This window comes from Thermobia domestica, chromosome 7 (genome assembly GCF_964235325.1).
Source record: "Thermobia domestica chromosome 7, izTheDome1.hap1.1, whole genome shotgun sequence".
Classification (NCBI taxonomy): Eukaryota; Metazoa; Arthropoda; class Insecta; order Zygentoma; family Lepismatidae; genus Thermobia; species Thermobia domestica.
This window is the reverse complement of record NC_137460.1, coordinates 298,474,331-298,501,929: the sequence shown is the minus strand read 5'-3', so window position 1 is coordinate 298,501,929 and position 27,599 is coordinate 298,474,331. Positions and strand designations below refer to the sequence as shown.

General features: G+C 36.2%; 1 protein-coding gene across 3 annotated transcripts; it reads left to right on the top strand.

Moving 5' to 3' along the window:
* On the top strand, positions 1-27,539 carry LOC145691094 (uncharacterized). Of its 3 annotated transcripts, none has more exons than XM_081766775.1 (3): positions 1-136; positions 12,909-13,554; positions 26,024-27,539. In XM_081766775.1, the coding sequence occupies exons 2-3, from the start codon at positions 12,962-12,964 to the stop codon at positions 27,195-27,197; spliced, it is 1,767 nt and encodes a 588-aa protein (XP_081622901.1). In that variant the 5' UTR covers positions 1-136; positions 12,909-12,961; the 3' UTR covers positions 27,198-27,539. The 3 variants fall into 3 exon arrangements, with proteins under 3 accessions (XP_081622901.1, XP_081622902.1, XP_081622900.1); XM_081766776.1 differs by lacking the exon at positions 1-136 and adding an exon at positions 174-193; XM_081766774.1 differs by lacking the exon at positions 1-136 and adding an exon at positions 606-842.
* The last annotated feature ends 60 nt before the right edge of the window (positions 27,540-27,599 follow it).

Genomic DNA, 27,599 nt, shown 5'->3' with positions numbered 1-27,599 from the left:
TTATCGTTTAACCGATTTTGATTACATCCGATTTAGCTTTCAGGTTAGCGAATATTGAAGCCCAATTTAGATATATTTCCAATTACAGTTGGCAACAGTGATTCGTCATGGGATTCATCCCATGTTTTGGAAGCTGGTAAGACTTCTAATGCTATGAATTTTCTGTATTTATTTTGGCGCAATTCCAGTTTAGGTAAACATACACCATTAATTATATATTTAAATGGGAGTATGTTTAGTACAAGGGGTCCAGAAGCAAGTAAAAACACAAAATTAACAGGAGAAATGAGTGATGCAAGTACTTAGACGTAACATAACGTAACCAAATCTAACCTAACCTAACATAAGCTAACCTGAACTAACCTAAACTAACGTAATATTAGTAGAAATAAGCGAAATTCTATCATTTTTTGGAAAATTATGCGGGACGGCTACACTGATATAACATAAACTAAACAAACCTAACGTAACCTAAACTAGCCTACCCTAACTTAAACTAACCAACTCTACCCTAAACTAACCGAATGTGAGCAGAAATTACCAAAATAGTAACATTTTTTTAGAGAAAAGAGCTGGATCCCTTCTGCTAAACATAGGCCTTTAAATGTTTCAAGACTTTCAGTCTTGCTACCGTACAGACTGTGGAGAAGCTACAATATTTGGTGCAGATAAACTTTAGAAGGGCCTGAAAGGTATGCTTATAAATATAGGCTGGTGGATTAAGCCCTAAAGTCTACAGTGCAGGAAAGGAACTAACCAACTTGTGCAAGATAGCACAAAAGCAAAAATTCTATCAACTAACTCATTCAGAAGGCCACTAAGTTCCTGCTTCGTAGAGCGAGGTACGTCCGTAGGCACTAATAGGTGATAGTGTGTATACATATAAGTGAGGAAAAAGGAAAACGCTTCATATGGCTTTAAAACTCCTGCGTTGTGTGTGGCACACATTTGCGAGATACCGACACTTCTATAATAATTTTGCACATTACCCTCACATAGCATTGGTGTTCATCATCGTATCGTCATGATGTATCACGTGTTAAATAGCACGTTTTGCATTTCCTATTTATACTTTCTTGTAGATACCAAAAGTGTGATTCCGATATCTTTCGAGTAACTATACACTAGTTCTGCAAAGAGTAGTATAACACGTTCCTGACGTACCGTAAGACGTGGTTACTTTGTACAAAATATGACGAGACAGTCCTCTGTCAGCAAAACTGTGCACAGTAAAGAGGAAGTTGCTACTGCCACCGTAAGGTAGAACATGTAACTATATTATGGCTATAATGTTGGCGGTTAACATTAGTTCTAATTACCGGGAGGGTTCGTTGTAGAGGTATGGAAAGCAGTCACTGTAAAGGCCGACAAAATTTGAAAGATATCAGGTACAAGAATTTCCATCAAAGTTACGTCAGTTTCGTGGAATACTACTGTGTATAATGGGACTTCGATGCAATATTTGGAATTGAAGTGTGAAACGCTTTAATGTCATAAAAATATAAAACTGGGAGAAGACGGTTTTAGCCTCTAATCGGGGTTTCTTTGCACCGGTCCAAAATACCGCTTAGATAGGAAATTATTACTAGTGGAACCTATTGCATTATAATTTTAGGTATATTTCCTATTCAGGTAGATGCTGGAATGAACTTCTTGTTGGAAAATAAATTATGAAGAGTGACGGCTCCAGAAATGGATGCGTTAAAATATTAAATAATACTTTTGATAAAGTGGATAGTTTCAAATATCTAGGATCAATATTAACAGAGGAAAATCATATGCACGAAATTAAATGTCGACTAAAAGCAGGGAATTCGTGTTACTATTCGGTTCAAAATCTCTTGTCGTCGCGAAATCTGTCGAGGAATTTGAAGCTTAAAATATACAAAACGATAATAATGCCTGTTGTTCTGTATGGCTGCGAAACATGGGCACTTACTCTGAGGGAAGAACATAGACTGAAAGTATTTGAGAACAAGATCCTGAGACGAATATTCGGACCCAAGAGGAACGGGAATGGGGAATGGCGGAAACTTCATAACGAGGAACTACATAATTTATATGGTCTACCCAACATTGTTAGGGTCGTTAAGTCTAGGAGGCTTAGATGGGCGGGTCATGTAGCTAGGATGGAAGAAAGTAGAAACGCTTTCAAAGTCTTGACTGGAAGACCAATCGGAAAACGACCATTAGGAAGAACTCGGCGCAGATGGGAGGACAATATTAAGATGGATCTCGCAGAGATTGGAATAGCAAGTAGAAACTGGATGCAGTTAGCTAAGGATAGAAGTCAGTGGAGAGCTTTTGTGAACGTGGCATTGAACCTCCAGGTTTGATAGGCCATAGAGTTAGTTAGTTTGTTAGTTAGTTAGTTAGACGGCTCCAGAAATGTAGTATGAGAGGGGCTTCTCTCACAAAGGCTTCGTTTTATTTATTTATTTATTTATTTATTTATTTATTTATTTAATCATTAGACTCTGCGGGGTGCTTGAAGCTTATACACATAGGAATTTGGGTGGGCTTCAGCGTGAAAATCCCAGACTCCGTAAATCTCCCGCTGATTACGCTTGGGATGATATTTTTGATAATAAAGTATAGTCAAGGCAAATCAGTTTAGGTTTTCTTTTTTCTGTTCCTGAGTTGGCATTTTTGTGGGAGAGTACGCTAAACTACTAGAATGTGGCTTTCGAGCCGGTACTAGAAAAGACATAATTTTCTTTACAAATATCGATAATTAAAGCTGTTCTGAGACCGGTACCACGATTCTAATATCAATATTTGTAGATTGCATGCAGTTTTGTGTAGGAAGTAAATTGTATAAATACTGAAGTGAAAACACTGCATAGGAGCGTAATGTTCGTGTGTTGAACATACTTTTTTGTATGTTGTGCAAAGTGGGTCGCGAACATAAGCTCACCTATATTAATGCAAAAGCGGACAATAGCTCCACGGACATAAGCTCACCACTAAAAATATAATTGTATTATAAGATAATTAATGCAATAAAGAGTACAATAAAGATAACTTATTACATTTATAGGTTAACTAATTTAATTACAAAGGAAAATAATTCGGTGCAGGATATTTTGCAGCACAGAAATATGGGTAACCGAAATTTTAATGAAAGTTTATCTTCTTGTTATTTTTTTCTACTATGGATGAAAGTATCTAAGATATATATCGTTCTGCTTTCGGAAAATGTATGATGGGCATGAAGAAGTATTAAAATCTAGACTTCACTAGTAGTAGGCCCAATTCAGTAGAAAATAGAGCTACTAATGCTATATATCAGTTGTCAGATATCACAATAAAATAATAAGGATGTTGCAGGGTTTAATGTGTTAAACGTGGTTAGGCTTTGAGGGAGTTCTAATAAAATGCTCCGGATATTTAAATCGGGTTTGACTACTAGTAAGACTAGTTCCACAATAGAAAATAGGCTATATGACTAATGTCATAATGGATTTATCAGACATCAGAATAAAATATTAAGAATGTTTAAGTCTTAAGGCTGTCATCATACTTGCAGACCAATACTCATCAAATGAATCTGTTTCTTATTTACTGAGAACAAAGCAACAACTTATGAAATAAAGAAAAGCTTCGTGTTAGTAAATAAGAAAGCGATTTGTGTGAGTGTTGGTCTGCAAGCACGACGGCATCAATAAGAAGCTAAGTGTAAATACATCTAATTATAATGAATTCGTAAAAAAAAAAAAAAAAGCCCAAACCAGGTTCACTAAACCTGTTAGCAAGCAAATTCTATTGTGTAAGTATTCATGCCTAATCATGAAATTTTTTAATGCAATGATGAATTGTCCGGCCTATAAGAAAAATTTGCTTCCAAAATTAGGCCTACCTCCACCCATGCTTAACACATTAAACTTGCAACATCCCTGTTTTATTCTGACATCTTCTATACGATATTAGTAGCACTACTTTCTACTGTTATTACGACTATTTCTAATTGTCGTAAAGCTAAGATTTTAATATCTAGGGCATTATTAGAAGTTCCTCAAGCTCTGCTGCCCAGGTTTAATACAACGCAACTCCGGAACGTCCTTATTATTTTTTATACCTGATAAGTGCTGTAAAATAGTATCTCCATTTCCTGCTTAGGAAGTAACCAAAGCCTAAAGTTCAATATTCGGTGAATTTTATTACAACTCCCTTAAGGAAGTTTGTGTTTGTTATCGGTGAACTACTGTCCGACACCTGTGCAAAGTAACCCCACCTATATGATTACTTTGCACCAAAGTTTATTTCAATAACTATGGTCATACTGAATGTTTACTAGTTAACTTGCACTATTGCTTTTCTTATATATCAAACTATTGTATATTTAAAATACAGTGTTCTAAATCATTACATGCGATTTTCCTTAAAATTGCCTAAATCGTGTGCAAAGTATATTATGGTGTATCTTATAAGTCTATTTTTACCTAAACTAAACAGTGCGTTTACTTGTAGTATTTCATTTACGGATAGTTTTGGAATTAGGTCCAAAATCAGGTAAAACTACCGTGTCTACAGGAGAAATGAATTGATATTACGTAAGGCTAATTACTAAGGCTTAAAAAATCCACTCGCTTGCTCGCCGGTGGCAAGTACATTTTTACATTTCGCAAGTAAAATCAGATGACTCAAAGATGTGAATTCAAGAATAAATACCAGATGTCACTCTTCTTTAATTTGTAAGACACAGGCTAGTAAATAAAATAAAGAATGTTTTATGTTTACTGTTTCGCAAACTAATTTTTGTTTATTTGTATAAACAATGTGACTACAAAATTTTCTGGGTAGTAGTTTTTTCGCTGGCGAGCACTTGCAAGCAAGATTTTTCAATCTCTGGAAATTACTAAATATTATCTTAACCTAACTTAGTCTAAACCACCAAAACAAGGAAATATAGTGAGAAAGTACTAATTTAAACCAAAGAATTCTAGCCCCCAAATCCAAATATGCCTTTTTATTTATAATATGCTATTATTACTTTATTATCTGATTAATGACGGTTAATTTGCCCAACAGTGTTTCTTACCTTGGGCATTAGATTTTTTGAAGAAATAAGAATAAAGAAACTTTAGTTCCGTGTGGATGTTTTCTTTAATACAGAGTTACGAGCAAAAACTATTAAGGTGTAACTGAATTGCATTTATCTATGCTCTTAAGTACCTGTATGATGTAAATTGTGAATATGGTTGCTAACATGTAGGTATAAAATCAGAAGGGTCCAATGTAAGGAACTTATGTACACACAGAACGCTAGTAATTGGGAAAGGACGGTTATTCCTCTACTGAATATTTTTGTAAGAAAGCTCCCTCCCACTGCAATCTTACTTATAATTGGATGAAGTGAACTATTGTGAGAAGTGTACAAATTAATTACAATAAACCATATATGATCAACATGTACTTCACAAATAATTAACGAGATCTAATTTTACATAGGTTTGTAATCACAGATATTCAAGTATGTGAACACTGTATGTTAAAGCATTGCAAAGGGTTCCTTACACTCGCCTCATCCTTCTCCCTCTCCCCAATCACTTTTTCTGTAATTTTGAACCGTGCGTATGTAGGAGCATGATCTCTCTAACTTGTACACGAAAATATGTTCCATGTTATCACTGGTTACTGTGTTAGCTGGAAGTCGGGTCTAATTGAAGCGCTGATTAAGAATATAACAGTGGTACAGGTGCAGAACATTTCATCATAATAGTGGTAAGTTACTGTTAAAATGAGTGGGAAGATCTAGGATAGGATTGTCTACGATATGAATTTTCACTGTCCCAATATTTCTGCATAATTTGGGAATTATACGTATACAAGTGTAACACATTCTGAAACCATTACAAAAACTCTTAAATCATGGTTAAAATGAATGAGCTAAAATAGACCATATCAATCACACCTGTGTAATGCTCTAACTTCAATGGGCGAAGTATTTCAGTATGATATAGAAAAACTGTATTGTATGTTAACAAGTGTAGAGTTACTTATATCAAATCATTACATGTAACTTCATGCGATATCAAGAGGCAATTTTCATTTTCATCCGTTTATGTGTATGCCCTTAGTCGCTCACGCGCCTGCTTCGTGTGGACTCAATTCGCTCGATACATCATGTTGCACTCCAATCTGACTTGCTTCTATATTTTCTCGCTGTAAATGGCCATCAAGTAGAAGTTATTTCGGGTTTCTTATAATTTTGAAAGTAGTACGTCACGACGCGTATTTGGACTAACACTATTAAAATGCGAATTTTGGATTCTTCAGATATTTCTTATTTGAACAAATCTTAAAAAAAAAAAAACAGGTCCGACAACCACTATTATTTATTAAAAGAGTGTCGAAAATAATCGGGAAATTTACAGCAGGGACCACCATACTCCTCCACTCATAAAAATGCATAGAATAAAATACATAAATTCCGAATTTAACAATTGTATTACAATTCTTGCAACAGAAGCGGATGAAGTCATGCACGAAAGCAGACTAAAAAAAGAAAAAATAAAAAAATGCTCTTAATGTAAAGTAAAAATCACATATTTGTTATACACTTGAGGGAAACATTCTCATCAAGAATTACTGTACATCAAATTTCAGATACAAGAAAAAGAATAAATAACAAATGTTAATTTCAGGTATACATTTTTGAAAGGTGGTTCATAAATGTGAAGTATATTTAGTCTAGCTTTCATATAAAACTTTCTATAAATATTATTATCAATGTAACATTATTCCTTCCAAGCCATGGGTAAACCTTCTCTTGAACCCATTGGAGACTGATTTTTTTCTCTGTCTCAGAAAAGACAATTATTGATTTTGTTTTTCATTAGGAATGAAATGGAACAGAATTACTCAAATTTGTGACGTCAATCATTTATTATGGGCATAACGGGCTGTGACAATATGGTCACGCTAGTCCTTCACGAGTACAAGTGTAGGTACTTAAATTATTTTATTGAGCGTTTTAATCCTGTCGTGTTCTTTTTTCTAATGCAAAAGGTACGTCCATAGTTTGGCCTAAGTTTCAACTGATACCTTCTCAAGTGAGAAATATTATTAATGATATGACTATTAATTATAAACGTAAAAAAAGAAAGTTCTATCGCTTTTGGTGGAGGTCTTTGTTCAATTGGTCCTCACACCGTGAGTTCAATTTGAATGTAGATAAGGCAAAGATCAGTTGTTAGTATGGGTATATCTAACATACTACCTGGTTGTGGCAGTTCAGTTAGATTGTGAACTTGCGTAAGGACAGAGTGAACATGAGACCTCCACAGAGCGTTATGAGCACATGTATGCTCTACGAGTTAAATTAGGGTCAAACACAGCTACAGCGGGGCGGAAGATATGCCATGGAGTTTGCTGAGTGTGTCGTGACTACGCGGACAGTGCAGCAGTGCTTTAACAAGTTTAAGGGCGGTGACGAAACACTCTAAGACGCACTACGTGCCACACGACCAACACATGTACAAAATGAAGATCTTCAGGCAACAATTGACGCCGACAGTGGCCAGAAATGTGAGGAACTGTGAGTACAATTCAGTGTTAGTGAAGAAACCGTTCGGGAGCACCTCAATCAACTTGGGAAGCACTACAAGTTGGGTCGATGGGTCCGACATGATTTGACTCCGGGCCAGAATGCAACGCGAGCAAACACGCGTGATTATTTGCTGTCTCGTCTGAGGAAGGAACCATTTTTGGACAGGGTGTTGACATGTGATGAGAAGTATGTCCTGTACGAAGGTCCACGGCACCATCATCATTGGTTAGCATCCCACGAACCGGTTTCAAAACAATCGAAACCAGCAGTACCTGACAATGAACGAGTGTCCAAGCATTGTTTAGTCTGGTATTAGTTACGCACCAATACTTTTTCCTACCAATAGTAGCCACCAATACTTTTTCCTACGGACACCAATTTTATAGCACCCAATATTTGAGTTCATTTGCCAGTTCTACTCGTAAATTTGTGTTCTTTTATATGCACTTACCTACCTTCGGCTGTTTCACTTTGACCAGTTTATGTTATGAACAAGGTTAGCGGTTGCTTTCAGGCATGCGGGATACTTCATGAAAAATTGATGCAATTCGTACTGCTAAAATGTCCATCCATTTTACTCCAAGGACATCGACTGTGGTTTCCTCATCTGCAGACAGTCTCGGATGATCACTACGATGTCTGTCATCCAAGGAACGGGTTACCCGGAATCTGCGAATGAGTTTGGCCACACCATTGTGGTATATGGGTTCCCTTTTGAAGTGTAGCGCATAAAGTTTCACAGCCACCACACTTGAGCTGCGATTTCCAGACATCAGGATGATCTCAATACGTTCCTAGGTCGTCAGCATCATTGTCCAGTCACTGGAATCTGCAATGATATAACTTGCCATAATTCATCAACGGTTAGTGATATGATAAAATGTACAGCAGCATTGCATTGCTGATTAAAAAAATCGATTCTGACTTTTTAGTAAATTCATCATATTCCTATAGTAGTCTGAGTTCTGGCTGCAGCCCCAATTTTGACCTTGTAGATTCACCACTGCCTGTACAGTCATTTACATAGAAGAGCGTTAATCAAAAATCTTACTTTTTCACTTTTGGCATTACTTACAGCACAGTTCTCTGGGGGGAGATTTTCTAGTAAAGTACCAGTTGCACCATACCATACCCAAAATTTTCAAATGATTAGTAAATTTATGTTCGTAAACAAATTATCTAAACAAATCATGAGTGGTAATTATTTTACTGATAGTGGAAGATTGACTATGGAACCTAACATGTTCTACTGGTTTTCTAAAGTATGTATTTGTGTACTGTGAAATCTTTGAGAAATTTAAAACTTTAGAAATATAAATGTAGCGATGGTAATGTAAAAAAGTAATCAAACAGACAATACAGAGTTAAAATTTTATGTTTGTAATATAAATATTGACGGAATAAAATATAACTGCAAAATTGGAAAGGGAAAATAATTCAAATTTCCATTTGCTACCACTAGAGGACTCTGCGCTAGAATCTGCTCGAAATGCATTAGGGTGCTAAGTTACATGTCTTTGAAAGCTAGGTAAAGGTAGAAGAATAATAACACTAAAGTAGTGGCATCTACAGTTTGAAATATGGAACGCCACGTATTGTAACCATTTGGTTATGCTAGTAGAAAACAGGTTAAATGACGCTACAAACTATTATTTTAAGTATTTGGGTCAGCAAGACTGCAAGAGTGACTAAGAGTTAGATGGTTCTATTCACGAATAACTCAACACTATATGCTCATAGCAGTTCTCTTACATGCTTTGAAGTTCAACCAATGATATTCTTTGGAAAACTTTGCCATCTTTACAACAAATACTACCAGTAATCCTAATTGTTAATCTTCATTGCGTTTTCTAGGGCCATCTAATGGTTAAACCTTCGCCTCCAATAACACCTTAGAAATCTTATAACAGATTACAGGCAGAATTCAACAATATCTCAGTCAAGCAATTTTAGAACTCAATATTGCGGTAAAAGAGAATTCATGAACGATATACCCATATCTTCTATTTTAGAGATCCGGACATTTGACATATCAAAATTTCACAAAGGATTGGTTGCTTTAGGATTGATTCCTTGATTTAAAATGATGAAGAAACTGATTGTAGTACTTCTCGAGAGATCTCAATTATATCAACCACTTACAATATCATCACAAAAAATCTCCTCCAAAAAATAACCCCATACAAAAATCAAATTAATAGAAATCATTAGTACGGATTTAGGAGATACCATCACCTATCCACCAGATATTTATTACTCACTGGATACCGGAAAAAGTACAACTCTGCGGTACATCGAATTTTTATTGATTTCAAAAAGATGTACTTTCGGCAGTATTCACCAAATTTTTTCTGGGCCATTAACAAAACCAAAACACAGATTGAAGCATAATATTAAGATGTGTCTCGCAGAAATAGAAATACAGAAATAAAATTAGTTCAAATTGGCTAAGGATAGAAGTCAGTGGATGGCTTTTTGTGAACTCTGTGTTGAACCTCCAAGTTATGTAGCTATAGAGTAGGTAAGTTAGTTATGTATTCCGCGTAATTAGTTAACGTAGGGACTGTGTACAGATGTGAGATATGAGTAAGCATGACTGGAAAAAACGTGTGTTGACGGTCGGGCCTTATAGTGTTGCACCTTACTGTGTTATACTACCGTGCGTAGGCTGCTTTTCTGTTCTGCCTGAACGCAGGTGTAGATTAGAGAGACGTGGTGGCTAGAGACACTCCATCGCTTGAGAACTTGCGATGTCTAGTAATTTTAAACTACAAAATAATATGAAAGCATGATTTCGTTTATGTTGATTGCTACCCAAGTAATACTTTATATACTAAGGATGAATGAAAACAACAAAAATACTCGTCTGATAACATCAAATATTTAGGCTTGCTAAATAGTCGAACGTACAATATCATGTGTTCCCTGCGTTTATGTTCAGAATTTAAGAGCTCATGGTATTATGTTTAAATCCCACTGTATTCTTCTTTCCGTTCTGCAATCTACTTGTTAGTTAATATGTTCGTTTCAAATATCTACACTATTTAATATTGATTTTTAAAGTTATATTTAAATACTCTTTTGAGATTTAAGTGATATATTGGATTTCAGTGGGATACCGTAAATATAGTATCCAGGGAAGAATTCTTAATTTGACAAGTAATTTCATCGGAGTCATTCTCTGCAATTAATTAGTTATTTACTTACATTTCGTACATAACAAAACAATACAACCTCACTCATTTAGTTAGATGATACGAATATCTACGGGTAGTGTATGGTTTAATCTGATTGGTGTTTGCTTCACTGTTACGAAGTGTGCTGCATTTATTCCTATTCGTACACATATCTGGTACTAACTCTAGTAGATTCGCTTAGTGTCACAGACTATCTGAATAAATGGACGTTATACGAGCAACAAATACTCATTCTTTGATGGAGAATAGAATGGAAAGCGAAGATCGCTGAAAGAGGCGCGCTCATGCAATCAATATATAAGAGAGAATACCGAGATGTTTAAACGTTCGGTATATCATTGCTCATGGAAGTTCTATTTGCTGTTACTTCTGTCATTTTCAGTTGCCATCTGTCATTTTCATTTTCACTTGTCTATGAAAACATTCTTAATGTGGGATATCTTCCTAAAAGATTCCGTTTGATGTCAGGGTTTTGTGGGACAAACAAAACGCTCCGTGCCATGTACTTTCTGACATCTTCCTATCTAACTTCTAGTCTCATGCTTTCACCAGCTCCCTAGCGACTTATACGCACTGAAATTCTTGTCTGAAACACCAAGTGCCTCTTAGTGTAAGATATGCTTCCTCATATCTTTTAAACTATTAAACAAAAACCGCAGAAACCTTATGACGGAAATATTTTTTAAAATAATCTGCAATGCCACCTAACTAACAGTGATGCCAACCCAATTATGAATTTATGTTTTTCTAAGTTATACTACTTCAGGTTATAAAGTACATGTTTGAAATCATAATGATGTAATATCATCGGTTTCCGATAATAGTACCTGTAGAATTTTAAGTTGTCGTTTACTCATTTGTACGTGCGAAGCTGCCGGTAAACTATCGTAGTGAATGCCAAATGGCGCGAACTTGTAACATACCTCGCTGGTGAATGTAAACGTGTGATATGGTCACACCAGTAATTGATCACCTTATTTCAAACCACGACTAATGTTGATGGTGCCAGAATCCCATAGAAGCAAACGATATGTATTGTCTCCACTAATCCTTGCAATACCATAGCGATCCGTGAAGCCGTCCGCCACAGTCGGGGTTTTCAACGGTTACTATGCTTGCGCTTAACAGTCACAACACTGGCTGCGATTATGTTGCCATTTCAATGGATTATGTGCATCTTATGATCCTGGGAGATTGGGCCATATTTAAATATGATAATGCACAAATTCACAGAGCTAGTGGTGTGACTTGAGGAACATCGGGAAGAAGTTCAACACCTCTTTCGTCGGCCCAATCTCCGGACATAAGCATATTTTAACATCTGTGGTCCGTTTTGGAGACAACAATCCGTCGGAGATTTTCGCTCTCTCTCTCTCTCTCTCTCTCTCTCTATATATATATATATATATATATATATATATATATATATATATATATATATATATATATATACAGAGAGAGAGAGAGACAGTGTGTGTAACAAAAAGATACGGCAAAATTTCATGGATGGGTTCCTTAGAGGTAGACAAGCAAAAAGGTTCATATGACCATATGTCAGGAAATGCATCGTTACAGAGTTACGGCCATTGACAGGTTTGATCCTGTGAAATAGTCACATTCTGGTCGACCCTTAATGTTACTCAATTTAAACCTCAATAGCTCACGCCCTATTTAACCTAAAGAGATAATTTTGGTATCAATGTGTTCCTCAAGGATGAAGCTTTCGACTGATTTGTACTTCATGTATGTGGGGGTACCACATCGGACGTGGAAGGGAAAATACATTTTTTTTGTTTTTTGCATTACGTGTTTACCCTCTACGTCCGCCATGGTATCCTTCACATATATGAAATATACATCTGTCGAAAGCTTCATCTTATGTAAAATAATAAGATATATTTTAAAATAATAAGGCATCTTATAATTTTTCTCAAGTCTAGAGATATAGTGTTCAAATTTTACGTGGGTATTGCAATTGTTTTCAATACTACAACGCGTATTGTTTTACGTTCCTTATAAGAATTTTATCAATTAGTATGTATTTAATCAAAGAGGAAGAAAGTAAGGAAAGAAATGACTTATAACCCAAAAAAGAAGTGTTTTCGATATAGAAGTTGTCCAGTCTGTGATATTTAATGTGAAATCTCTATATTTTCCAGGTTTGTAGACACCAATAATCTAATATAAACATTCTCATCATACATATATTGTCATGGATAACAAAGAAGTAAATGGGACAATGTCTAATGTGGATATGTTGACTATACCTTGTATTCCAAAAGTTCAATCATTTTGCCTGGATGATTTAGATTATGATTCCGATTCGTCTCAATCTGGTTATTATGTTTCATCGTTCTATGCGGAGGATATTAGTGTTGTCTCAAGCAAAGATGATGATACAATCCCTGAGGAACATTTTATTCCGGAGCTGGATAGACTGCAAAAAGTTGATTTAGGAGTACCGTTCTCTGCAAGAGAGCTTGAAGAACGAGAGGAATCAAACAGTTTAATGAGCGTGTTGGACATTAAAGAGGAACCAACTGTAGTATACGTAGATCCAAATAACAGGGATTTTACGGTACTGCCGTCTTCCGGACAAGAGAATGAAATCAAACTCAAAGATGACAGTGTAGAATTAGAGCAAACTGATTTATTTAACGAAAGTCAAGTAATGACTGAGAGTTCCGTCCCAAAAGAATTTCATGTCAAAATTGAGTATGATGAGATTAGTGCAACGTTTGATCAAAACTTATCCGAATTGAACAATGGATATTCAAGAACAGTGTCACCGGATATATCTGTAAGGTATGTTTGAATGGAAATTTTAAATCCATGTTTTGGTCAGTGTAGTTTTAAAAATGGTAATGAAACGAAAATATCTATAAGAGGTATTTTATATTTACATTGGTAGAGTTTGCAATACTGAATAATCTTCTGCAGTGGCTGCCACGGTGACGGTCCCAGAACACAGTGTCATCATCGCAAGCGCCTTAGGATGACTATTTGCTGCTATTTTGATTTCTGTAGCATTTAATATATAAAGGTAACCAAGAAAGTTCTGTTGCTTTTCACTCACCACCTCCAAATATCGATATGCCCCTAAGACGTATTTGGTACATTAAAAATAGTCCCTATGAGCATCGACGACCTTCTGCCAACGTTCTGGAAGACCATGGATTCTATCGCGGTATTTGGTGGGCCGTGATGTGAAGAAGGTATCAAGTGCATTTTCCTAATCCTCTATTAGGGATTTGAAATGCCGTCCTCAAAATTAATTGTCTGAAGAATGGAACAGGTGATAATCGAACGGTGTGGTGTTCGGGGAGTATGGCGGATGCAATACTCTCCCATCCCGGACGTAGTATTGTGTCCTGGCTCATACTAGCCACGTGCGGCTTAGCTTTGTCCTGTAACAAAAGAATCCCTTTGCGATTTAAAAGTGCCGGTTCTAGAGTTTTGTGTTTTTCTTGAACATGGTCCAACTGCTGACTGTACTTAGTTACATTGATGCTCTAACCAGCTGGTTCCGGATGCACGATGCCGCGAAGAGGCTACCAAACACACAAGAGTACTTTCTTCCGCTGCAGAACTGGTTTCGGCTGTTTTGAAGCGGTTCATGTGATGCTAACAAATGATGACGGCTTCGTACATGACCCATTTCTCGTTACACGTCAACACCCTGTCCAGCAATAACTCCTTTCTTAGACGAGGCAACTAAGAAACAGGTGTCTGCTCCCGTGGCCTTCTGGGCCGGAGTCAAATCATGTGGGACCCATTGACGCAACTTCCCAAGTTCATGAAAGCTCTGCTTAATGGTTTCTCCACTCACACTGGCTTGTAGCCACAATTCCCCACATATCTGATCATTGTCCGCGTCGATTGCTGCCGGAAGATCTTCATTTTCTACATGTGTTGGTCTTCTGACACGTGGTGCGTCTTCCAGTGCTTCGTCACCGTCCTTGAACTTTTTAAAGCATCGCTGCACTGGCCGCGTAGTCACCCTCACCAAAGGCCTCGCATATTTTCCGCCCCGGTGTGGCGACATTTGATCCAGTTTGAACTTGTACAGCATACACACCCTTATGAGCTCTGTTCAGGTCCCATGTTCACTCTGTCCATACATAAGTTCACGGTGTAACTGAACTGGCACAACCAAGTAGTATGTTAGATATACCCACACCAATAACTGCATTCGCATTCTACTCACGGCGCGAGGGACACTGCAACACAGACCTCCACAAAAAGTGGCAGAACTTTCTTAGTTATATTTACAGTTGTTGAACGGCGTCGTTTGGAATCTTTCATTATATCCTGCCATTGATCAGGGTCAGCAAGAAGCATATGGACTGATTTCACTCTGTTTTTTTGGCAGTTTTTAATATGGCAAAAATTAAATTGTGTAATTGGAAGAATTTGCTGGAATTACAGCTACCAAACACAATTGGTGTTGTGTTACACAATCAAATGCATGCAACATTCAATAATCACTTCCGAAAGGTACAACATTTTAAGAAGTGTGACAACTTTCACCTAATCTGTTTTTTTTTTTTTTTTTTTGTTTTTGTTTCGTCTTCGGAATTGTTTCAGATATCAATTTCCGTAAAACAGCATTAAGGTCTGTACGTTTACTGAAAGGAGCCTAATTTGCGATTGATGCTATAGTTAACCAATAAGCATCTTCTAAACTAAATCTTGCGAAAATTGTAGAATTTCCATTTCCTCTTAATTTGTTTCATAGTTACTCGAAGTACGTCATATCTTGGTGATAATACGAGATACTAAGGTATTTTCTTATCAATTACAGTTTATATATACAGACCATTATTTATCTTCAAACACTTTTATTACTTATGAAGTAATAACTGCAAAACACTAAAATTTCCTAGCAAAATAACAAAGTTGTCAACAATACATAAAGTTTTTCAAACGGTAATACGTTAGTTAGTTGTATGGTTTCAGTACTCGATACTGAATTCCATTCGAAATGCATGATCATGCTTTTCTTAAATATGTACCCACTTTCCAGAAGCCTACAAACTTTGCCTTGTGTTAGATGTTTGTTTCTCTATAGCGTCCTGAGTTTGTAACAGTAATGAATAGGCGTGGTATTGTGAGGTTTAGTTGGAAGTATATTAGTGTCCCCGTTTCAGTTGTTGAACGGTACAAAATTTCAGCATGATCCACATATTTCATACGGACATAGGTTGTCTACTGATCCTTGAAATACTTAAAAATTGTATCGAGACTGGAAATTATTGTGTAAAACTGCACAAATGTAAAAATTCCTTTGAGGCCTAATAAGGTCGCTGTCCCATCATCTGAGTATAAGTGATGAAAGCGCTAACTTTCCAACCACTGAAAAACCAGCTAGTTCGAGATATAACGCTATTTTTTTAACTTATTCGAAATTTGTATTTATTTAATATTTGTGAAGTGTCAAGATAGTAACACATTTAAATTTGTAAGCATGAACATTAGCCTGTTACTCTTTGATATTTGTAATTCATTGATCTTCTACATAACAGTATTTCTGTTCGATATTTAATTCTATGCAAAACAAATAATTTTTAAAAGCTTTTGAGTATACGTAATATTGTGAACTAAGTAAAAAAAAAAGCAATTGGCTATGAGGGATGAGTGGAAAGTAACATACATACAAATGCAAGTGTAGTTACGACAGGTATTGTGAAAGAAATAATGTACAGAAAATACTTTTCATTATTTTTCCTTTCTTCTAATTTAATCCAATAGTTTCTGTAAACTTTTTATATATATATATATATATATATATATATATATATATATATATATATATATAATACAACCTATATATTCGTAACGTAACGTAACGTAACGTTAACGCAACACGATTTTAGTCTAGACAAGAGGATAGTTTGTAAAATTAGTTATTTTAAAGGATTGGTGAATAGAAAATATGGACAGAAACGAAGAAAATCCGAGAAAGTCACGAACACGATGTTTTACACTGTAAATTTTGACTATGTACATAAGGTTTTGTAAAAGCAATATTTTATTTACTGAAGAGTTCTGAGAATAAAAGTGCTAATGTGGCTGTAATTTTAAGTGCTAGTTTAGTTTAATAGCTAATGCCACTTTCGATTGAAGTAACCTATCAATTTGCTAGGGAAAATCTTAAAGCTACAAAGAGTTAGTAAAGCATACCAAATGTTTCATCCTGGAGCAGAGATAGCGACAAAACTTCTACTGTAGAAATATGGAAAACATCCACTGAAGTGAACCAAGATATCCTAAAGGTTGAGTGTGCTATTTGGCTTTGACAGGTGTTCCGGCGATTTTAAGCATTTAAGGAGTAAAAATTCGTGGGAAATAAACGAAATTCTAGACATACTGTTCATCTGCTTGTACAGTAAGGGACACTTCTGGACGGTACAGCCATATGAAGATTTACGGCCAAAGTGCTCCAGCAGATGAGTCCGAAGCATTTCCCGGGAAGTATTGCAACCGAACTAACTTTATGAAAGGCGGGTGGCATAATCGCCAGGCACTGAAAATTCCCGTACACTCTGGCGAAATTCACACCACCGTCTACAGCATCATTTCTCCAAAATGAGATAAATCTCAGACGTAGTTCTTAGGGTAAACATATTACTTGATATTTGTCCTATTCGTGAAGATAAAACAAAAATTAAAGTCCAATTCTGTTGCTGTTCGAATGAACACTCTTTAAGTCGTTTGATCTGAAATTACTTTGCAGAGCCTGAATAAATAGTCTGTCACTTCAGGACGGTAGGAAGAGCGGATACCTCCTCCTCCAGTGTGGAAACACATACATTTAATTAAATGCTTAATGAGAGTGAGCCCATTGGTATAGCGCTTTTATAATTTGAAGTTTTGCTTCCAAGCCATCTTACGTCATAGCTGATGACATTGAACAACGATAGATGCAAATATGATGAAAGATACAGCCACGTGTGCAAATTTAGAATTTCAGACAAAATGATCGGATAGCATCCATATTTTGTCGCAAATTTTGATTTTGTAAGTAGACATGTAAAAGCTCACCCGAACCTTAGAGCATTCCAATACCAATTGTTAAATTTAAGTGGAGAACTCAGTTGAGAGCATGAGATGAATACGGAGGGGGAGAAACATCTTCAGATATGGGAAACAGAATGAAAAAATTGAACTGCCCTGAACAGGACTTGATCCATGACACTCACGATTACCAATCAACGACTCTACTCACTCATCCACGGAGCCACACAGAATGATAAGCAGTCATACGTCAGATACAGAACATTTGTTACGTTTAAAACGTTTATTTCTAAGGGGGAAAGCTAAGGAAATTCCCCGTCTCTAGTTTTTCTTTCCCTGGGACTAACTTAATTACTGTTGTCCCAGCCTGGGAAGAATATTTTCCACCCCTCCATAAACTTTCCTAACAATTTTCATACATTTGTAAATAACAGCACAAAACATTTATCCGTGGCTGTTTTGCACAATTATACTTACACAAAATAATTACTTCCGGTTCTATTACTTCCAGTACCAAGTAAACAGAAATACTGGATACGAAATTCTATATCTCGCCAATAGTCTTTTAGAAAATATCCAAATTCAATTTTTGTATTTGGAATACGAGGAGCATACACGCAGGTCGCGCCCATTAGATTTGTTTTGCGGAGGAGGGGACAGAAACTTACATTGAAAATGGCAAAATCGCACGTTTAATTATACCATAATTTTACATTTAAGAACACCAAATGTGAAAGAGAACGAATGTATTCTCTTTGGCTTGAAAGAATACAATTATGGCTGAAAGTGGAAGTGAACAGAGACTGATGATGTTTAGGAAGAATGCATGCTACCAAGCAGTGGCGTAGCCAGGAGATCTGGAACCTCCGACATTTGCATAAGTTGTTAAAATAAGGCCTAAGGGTTGAAACATGCCGAAGAGATTTAACATAACGAAGAAATTTTATTATGAAAGACATATTGATAAAACTAGTGAGGAATGTTGCTTAAATATTGGATAAGAAACACAACATCATAATAGACATGTTTCAAATAGAGAATGGAAGAAAATAGCAACTGAAATGTGAATGCTAGGTAAGTTATTCATATCTATTTGAGAATTATACTCTAGCTTATTATTATATAGGACAGTGGCGGTTACAGGAAGGGGGCTTTTGGACTGAAGTCCGTAAATTGTTTATTTTCTACAGAGAAAAAAGCTACTGTTAATTATATCTATGTTTAAAAACTTCTCTCCCGCAATTTCGAGTTTAATAAAAGAGGGTTTCTTTAAATTCGTTACACATATAAGGTAAAGAAATATCCGTCAAAACAGGGACATATCCATAGGGAGAAAATGTCGGATAATAGAATTGCAGTGACGAAACTTCATTTGCTGCAGTCAATACCGCCTCCAAACCGAAATCTGAAGACATGTTTGTTTATTTTTAATTTTATTTTACTGGAAAATGATTTCGCGCCTGAGTACTGAATGAGGGCATTTCTTCACAGAAAATTGAAAAAATGTAAAACTCTTTGATTTATTGATATAGATGGACAAGAGACGAGACTCGAATATTTTTGCAAAACAAGTTAGGAGACTTAAGTATTTCACATGTCTCGTCTCGCGTCCATCCCTATCTATAAACTGCTTGGTCCTTTCAGTTTCAAAATGTTTTCCAGTGATTTTTATGCAATAATTTCAGACGTGTTACAGTAATGTTTCTCCTCAAACTGAAGACTTACAGTGGGGGTGCGACCTTCTCGTTATCTGCGTCCTACATCCATCTAGACCTAAACATCGAGGTAACGACCACTACTTAAACCTCGAACTCAATCGAGAAGTCTCTTATTTATATCTTTACCCTAAGATTGCGGTTTTATTCAAAATTTATCCGGGGTGAACCCCGGACTCCCCCAAAATGAACGTTTAGCCAGCAACATCCCCAAAATCAAGTCCTTCTGTATATGAGACATGCAAATTAGTGTGGAATTAGTTAGTGGAGAGGAGAAATCTCGCTAACAATTTAGGCACTGTTTTTCAGGTGGGGAAAAGGAGAATGATAAATGTTGGAGAAATTTCGCCCAAGCACGTGGAGGGATGGCCACCCCTGGCCCAGGAGGGGAGCTGCAATTTTTAAGCTGCCAAGAGCTAACCAAGAGTAAGTTCTTTCCCCTCCAGAAAATCAGTAAAGAAAACATTGGCTACTACTGGTTAGTTAAGTTTTATTTGGAAGAACCGTGTCCTACAAACTACTACCAAATAATCAGATCAGATCAGCTAAAATTCAAAAAATGTCCTAAACATTTGATATTTGTAAAACAAAAGAGAGAGAATTAGACCTGCACATAATAGTGCCCTTCGGTTATAAATTAAAAAAGGAACTATCCGTTAGGTTTGTTAGATGAGTGGTTAGCGTACTGGACTTCTACATAGAGGCTCACTAATTCGGATACACGCAAAGGACATGGTTTTTTTGGCAACATTTGTTCTGAGCATTCCACAACTTTTGTTAAGACTTATATGTAGTCTGAGGCAGTTTGAGCCGAATTTATTTTCAAATATGAGACTTCTTATTATAGGTTTCTCTTTTAGTTGCAATATTCCAAATTTTGTTTCAAATTTTACATTAATTCCACTCATTGTCCTACGTCAGATTATGATGAGATTATGCATAGCGACGGCAGTCGGAGGGTACTATAATATTTGATTCTTACTGTGATACCTTTAAATATAGTGGGAAAAGTAACTAGGAAAAAAAGTGTTAGCTCGTACGATACATTATAGACCCCTGGAGGAATTTCATACAAATTTACCATAGGTATATATTACCAAGGAAAAATTTACTAAAGTTGTAAGACACTAAAATCATCTATGGGAGCAGGAGATAACCAGGGTTATGTGAACGTCAAATTTTGTAAAAATATTTATAAGATTTGAGCTAAGGATTTGTTGCACTTTCTGCCTTGAGAATAGTTCCGAGACAAATGGATTAAAAATCCACAAATTCCGAGGGGGTACATTGATAACAAATACCTCAAAGTGCCAAATTGGTATTACGTTAATATTATAATCGATAATAAGAATCTGTGAAGCAACAACACTTGAATAGCTTAGGTCTGCCTACGGAATTGACATAAATAAAGGGAAAAAAGAGACCATGGCTTCCCACAGCGGGGTTGAAGTTGCCCCCACTCTTGATTTGCAAAAGAATTTCGATTCTTTCTAGATACGTGCCCAACACATTAGATTTATTTACATACTATAGTATTCAACGTATTCACTGTAGTTATGCAATGAACTTAAATAATAGTTCTTTTACATTAAGTATTGCGGGCCGCTATGGCACAACGATAGAGCGATCACCTCTTCTAAGTGGGGTTTTTAGTTCGATCCCATCTCGCGCCAACTGGTCTCTGTAGTAGGTGGGTTTTCTTGGGGTTCTCCCGTTTCCTCTTACCCCTTTGATTGCATCATTTCATTATTTTCATCACTGTCTCCCTTAGCCTACTTGGCATAATCGTGGGACGTTAACCTGCAAGATTTCATTTTACATTAAGTATTATGTGATTCAAGGTCTGTGTATTCGCAACTTACGTTACGTCTCATTTCTCAGAAAAAACACTTTCAGTGACCGTACTTCCTAATTCATATCTCCATTGAATTTAATGAGAGAGAAATGTGCATCGCAGTAAAACCAAATGAAATTTCACTTCACTGCAAAAAGGATAAAATAATGGAAACGAACCTGCGACTGCTGCGTGGAAAGCAAGGAGTTTTCCAATACGAAATTAAGACACTCCGCGACACATTTTATTTATATTGCTTATAATTTATTAAAAGTAGCGTAGTACTTTCTCACATACTACGCTAGTATATATATAATTAACAGAAGCTTCTTTTTTCTAATAAGCTAGAGTGTAATTCTCAAATAAATATGAATAACTTAACCGACATTCACCTTTCAGTTGCTATTTTCTTCCATTCTCTATTTAAAACCTGTCTATTAGAATGTTTTTGTTTCTCTATCATGATGTTTTTGTTTCTCCTTTCCCATATTGCTGGAACATTCCTCACTAGTTCTAATTATACGTCTTTCATAATCACTAGTTCTATTAATACGTCTTTCATAATTTAAGAGTGCAGCAAAACTCTCGAATATAGACACACACACATCTGCAGACGAAATTCTAAACAAATCAAGACTTTATTACGTGTAGCGCTTCAGGGAGAACCAATGAAAACACGAGCCACATTGATGCTTCCGCTGAAGATCGATGTAAAAACAAACTCCATTGTTTATCATCGCGAACACTAATTCACCCTCGCGGACGACCTTAAGTCGCGATGTAGCGTACATATTCCGCATCAGCATACCCATTTGAATCCATGTGTTTGTGCCAGTATCGAGGGTGAGACTTAAATCTCTTCTGTATGTTTCTACCCTTAGGCCTTATTTTAACAACTTATGCAAATGTCGGAGGTTCCAGATCTTCTGGCTACGCCACTGTTTGGTAGCATTCATTCTTTCTAAACGTCATCAGTCTGCCCCCTCCTCCGCAAAACAAATCTAATATGCGCAACCTTCGTGTATGCTCCCCCTATTCCAATTACAAAAATTGAATTTGGATATTTTCTAAAAAACTTGGCGAGATATAGAATTTCGTATCCACTATTTCTGTTTACTTGGTACTGGAAGTAATAGAATTGGAAATAATTATTTTGTGTTAAGTATAATTGTGCAGAACAGCCATGGATAAATGTTTTGTGCTGTTATATACAAATAAATGTTTTGTCCAGAAGTGTCCCTTACTGTATAAGTGATATTTCAAAAAGTTTAGGGCAATGTTTGCTCGTGATAAGTCTCAAGTGCAGAGTTTCATGTTGTCAACCATTGATGAAGTCAGTCATTTATTTTCGAAAATTTACAAATATATTGAGACAATAGGAGAGCTGCAATTAGAATTACAAATAATCTTGCAATGCCGTAAGTCTGATCTATGTTGTACGTTCCGTTTCTCTTAAGTCGTGCATAAACCCAGCTTGCGCTGAAATGTAACTGATCAAACTTTAAGGCTTGAAGCTATGCTTATATTTTCCACGGTATGTTATGTAAAATTCTTTCTTTAATTAGAAGCTGAAAGTGAAGTTTAACATACTTGGTGTGAAAGGACAGAATGCAAGTGAACTTCTTAAGCGACACAAAACGTTAAGAACGTGACAATCATTACCTACGTCGTCATTAGTTCTACTACAGCTCGTAAAGTAATGATGTTTGGTTCAAATTTTTCAATGCAATAATTTTTTCGCCAAGAATCATCAAATTTTCGATTCTCAACACGATTGTCCCATTTTTTTTCCCTTGAAGCAAAAATCTACATTCATATTCGATAGAACCCAGCAATCTGAAGTTATATTTCTAGGAGTTACATCTACAGGATAAGTTGTGTAGGAAGCATAGAAGCTGTGTAGTGCAGTGAATGGACGTTGTGAAAGTAAACTATTACGAAGGTTTGCAGGGCGTTGTTCCAAATCTTTCTATTTTAAACCGATATGTCTCCCACATATCCAAGAAAAATCTGTCGTATCCGTTTTCGAATAGCCAAAAATTCAAGATATGTGTGAAAAAGCCTGGTCTTTAATTTACCCACGCTGTATCTTTCATCTGCCGGTAAGGAAGTTTAAAACTGGATGTTACGAGTTTATTCCTTGAGAGATTTAAGTTTACAGTGACTCAGTGGTAGACTCCTCGCTCTTAGTGAAGAATTCCCTGGTTTGATCTCAATGGATTTCCTTGGATATCTTTTATATCGTTCCACATTGCCATTTCACTAATTCTTACATAAACCCTCAGTTTCATTAATTACACATCACTTTAGTATAAAGGTCATAAACCTGGGACTTAAAACTAGAAATTTCATTTAAATGTCTTCTTCCTTTAGCCAGAGGAAAGAGCTTACTTGGGGCACTTCGAAGAGAGGGAAAAGACGACAGCACCTTCTGTGTTCAACTCTTAGTTCCAACATTTTCAAACAGATTACACATATCATTTTCATGGAAAACACAAAGCATGGAAAAGATAATTTTAAAGTTCATCAACATTGAAAGCACTTACAAGTTGAAGATTTGGAGTAATTGACACAATATCGTCCAATCGACGGTGTTTTTGGAAACTTCAAAAGCTAAAACTCCACGAAATATGATGCATATCCAAACAGTGAGTTCTGAAAGTGTTCCGAGATAGCACGTGTGTACAGAGCACGTCCCATGCTTATTCAGGTGTGCACAAAGAGCACGTAATCGTATGATGCATTAAATCCTGTTTTATTTGGTCAATGATGAGATAACTGTATCACGATAAACAATGCTGTGCGTATACTCTCCCTGTGCGAAGTACGCTCATTAATAAGGTTTCTTCACGCTAAGAACTTTGCACTATCAGAGATTTTGTCAATTTTGTGAAATGTATTTACCGGATGCGATGAACTTTAGTATGGCAAAAAGATTATGCATACAATTACAGCATTCCGCACCAGTTTGCACCGTAGGTTCCGACCGTCCATCATTACACATGAATTGGTGGACAGTGCGGAGGATCAATTCTGCAGAGTCAGCGCTTTGCAATATCCGAACTCTCATGGCAGTTTGCACTGATCTGCTGCGCACTGTCCTGCTGTGTGAGATCGTCACTCAGCTACTGTAGTTTTCCAGTTTACAAGCATTCCAGACCAATTGATAACAAAAACGAGAAGCATCTCTAGTGCACTTCGAACTTCATTCTGCGTTACCACCAGAAAGGTGACTAATTCCTCGATTGCATTGCCAACAGAGACGAAATATGGGTGTCAAACATGATCTTGTACCACAGCTCTACCTGTGGTCAGGATTCACCTGTTCGATCTGAAGCGGTATCTTGCCGCATAACGTTTTAACAGCGTAACTGACTTGCAGACGGTTCTGATAACTTCATTCCAGTTTTTGGTAATAAAATTCTTTGACACAGGTATACAAATGTTAGTGCCACGTTACGACAAAGCTTCAACAAAGATGATTCGTATATTGAAAAGTAAATTTTATATAAATTATTCTACAGTAAAAAACACAATTATTTCTTAAATTTATCAGTCATTTTACAATGTAAAGAAACTTACTTTCTAGATGCGCGTCGTGAAAGACTCGATGATTAAAGGATACAGTCGTGTGGTAATTTGTTTGATGTACATTCATGTCTAAAATTATTGTCACATGTCTATAAATAAGTTGTTGTACTAGTTTGATACCTAATTCGCTCGGTATTTCTTATAGTGTTAGTACGTGTATAATCAGCAAAGACATGTATGTGGCAAATTTCATGTCAAAAGAGCACGAAATAAGAACAACAAAACGAAAATAAATCTTTCTTGTTTATTTAGCAACATTTTGTTTTACTCATTCTAATTTTCGTATTTATAATTCTTTAACTATCAAATTTACCACAAATATACTTTTCCCAATTGTCCACATAGTATCGGTATTAAACGTATCCTGCAAAATCATTATCAAATTATATTCTTACAAGAAGACAGTTATAGATATGTGACAATCATTTTGGACATGAGTGTACGTAGACGAAGTGAATGCATCTCTATCTAATTAGTTCTGACCTTTGTATTCAACCCTTAGGAACGATAGGTAAAGACACACTTTCACATGTGTACCCAATTCAATGTGCACGGGCTTGCGCCAAGTAAACTTTGTAGTGGACAAACACCATATGCGTGGGTTTTCTCACGGTTTCCCGTTTCTTCCAACTTCCTTCATTCCACCATTTCCTTCATTTCTCATCATTGCGTCTCCTTTTGCCTAGCCGGCATAACCGTGGGACATAAAACTTAAAGATTTCATTTTTATTTCAGTATCCGCGTGTGTGACTAAGCTGAATCTAATTCCAACCATTTTACGGTTCGAGATTCAATTCAACTAATAAGGATCAGAGGCAAATCCCTATTGCTGTATACGCGCAACTACAGGGTTATTGCCTCATGAAGTGGATCGTATAGGTTAGTGCGTATCTTGAGTCTAGCCGCTGGCGGCTTATCGCTGAATTGAGAAGCGTGCATTAGTATGAGAAAGCTACGAAAATTTAAAATTGACTTTTTTCCTACATCATAATTAGCATTTTAAAAAGCAAAAGCGTAAAGCATGTATTGTACATAAGAGGACGAAATAGATAAAGGAAATATTTTAACTATGAAAATTTTAAAATGTATGTTAATACCAATACTTTATATTTTTCAGCAATTTCGATGTGAATAGCGACAAATCAATTACTACGAATCGTAAGAGGAGAGATGATCAGTCAAGTGTTACTGGGAGTTCTGAAGTAGTACAGGACTGTGAATCGTCTACCAGCGCCAATGAAGAGAATCACTTCCAGTGTGAACACTGTGCAAGAATCTTCACCCGAAGATGTGCTGCTATTATACATATGAAAACTCATTTTACAACAGTATGGCCTAAGCCCAGGGGACCTATTGGTAAGCCACGTAATTCACATACAAAACGTAAATATAGAAGAGTCAATGTATCAACCCTGACTTACTCATGCGATCATTGCAGTGCGAAATTTAAAAACAAAGGTGGTTTTATTTCACATATGAAAATGCACACAAGGGAGAAGGATCTAGGCCCGTATGAGTGTTCACATTGCTCCAAAATATACACTTTGAAATGTAATCTACATAGGCATCTAAAAGAGATTCGTAAAGAAGTAAGGTACTCTTGTGTTCTCTGTGGGAAAGGTTTTTATCAAAGATATACGCTTCGGACACACATAAAGACACACACAAATGAAGTCCACATAGATAAACGCTGCGAAGTATGTGGTGTAAGATTTACTCGAAAATACAATTACGAAGCCCATCTTGCTACTCATTCGGGTAAGCATCCATTCAGATGTGACGAATGTGGAAAAGGCTTTACATTCAAACCAGGTTTGTTAGCGCATATAAAAGCTCACGCAGTGGATAGAACTTTTAGATGTGCTCATTGTGGAGGTATATATCTTTCCAGGTGGGAATTCAGGAAACACATGTTGAAGCATAATCGTGAAGCTGAAAATGTGTGCAAATTATGTGGTCAAGTGTTTCGTGATAGGTCTTTGCTTTCAATGCACGTAAGAATTCATACTATCCCTCGTTCTTTCAAATGTACAATATGCACTTCAGCTTTTCAACGGAAAAATGAATTGGAAAGGCACATGACAAAGCATACTGGTGAGAAGCCCTACCAGTGTTCTATATGTGGTTGTAAATTTAAGCAGATTTCTTCGCGAAGACAACATGAACGAGCTGTGCATGGTGATAGCAAGAAGTATCACTGCGCAGACTGTGGTAAGTCATTTAAATATCGGATGTCAGTTTTGTACCACACGGAAAAACGGGTTTGTAGACAGAAAAAAACGCAAATGTAACCTCTGTTCTTACGCCACTAGGTGGATGAGTCATTTTGAACATCACAAAATATGTTTTTGTGTATAGAGCTGTTCCTGTACAATTAAAGACTCCTGGTATGTTCACTTTTACTTTTACACGTGTACCTTTGACGAAGTTGGATATATTATGTTGTAACATTTCTTGAATGGTAAATATTATACACCTTTCCTTGACATATCAAAGAAGAGAAAAGTTGTTTTTTTGTTTTATACATATTTTTGGATAGAAGTATAGTACTTCTAAAATATATTTCACTATTTAAAATTTCTCAGCTGTATCAAAATTTTACATTGAAATAAATTTTAAAATAAATATATATAAACATTTAAAATAGTTTTTATTGAGAGCATATTTTTAATCATGTGAGTAATTTTGATAAT

Excerpts from the sequence above, each read along its gene's own strand:
- LOC145691094 (XM_081766775.1), top strand. The coding sequence starts at position 12,962 with ATGGATAACAAAGAAGTAAATGGGACAATGTCTAATGTGGATATGTTG. Across the intron at positions 13,555-26,023 it reads TCACCGGATATATCTGTAAG|CAATTTCGATGTGAATAGCG; the intron begins GTATGTTTGAAT and ends TATATTTTTCAG.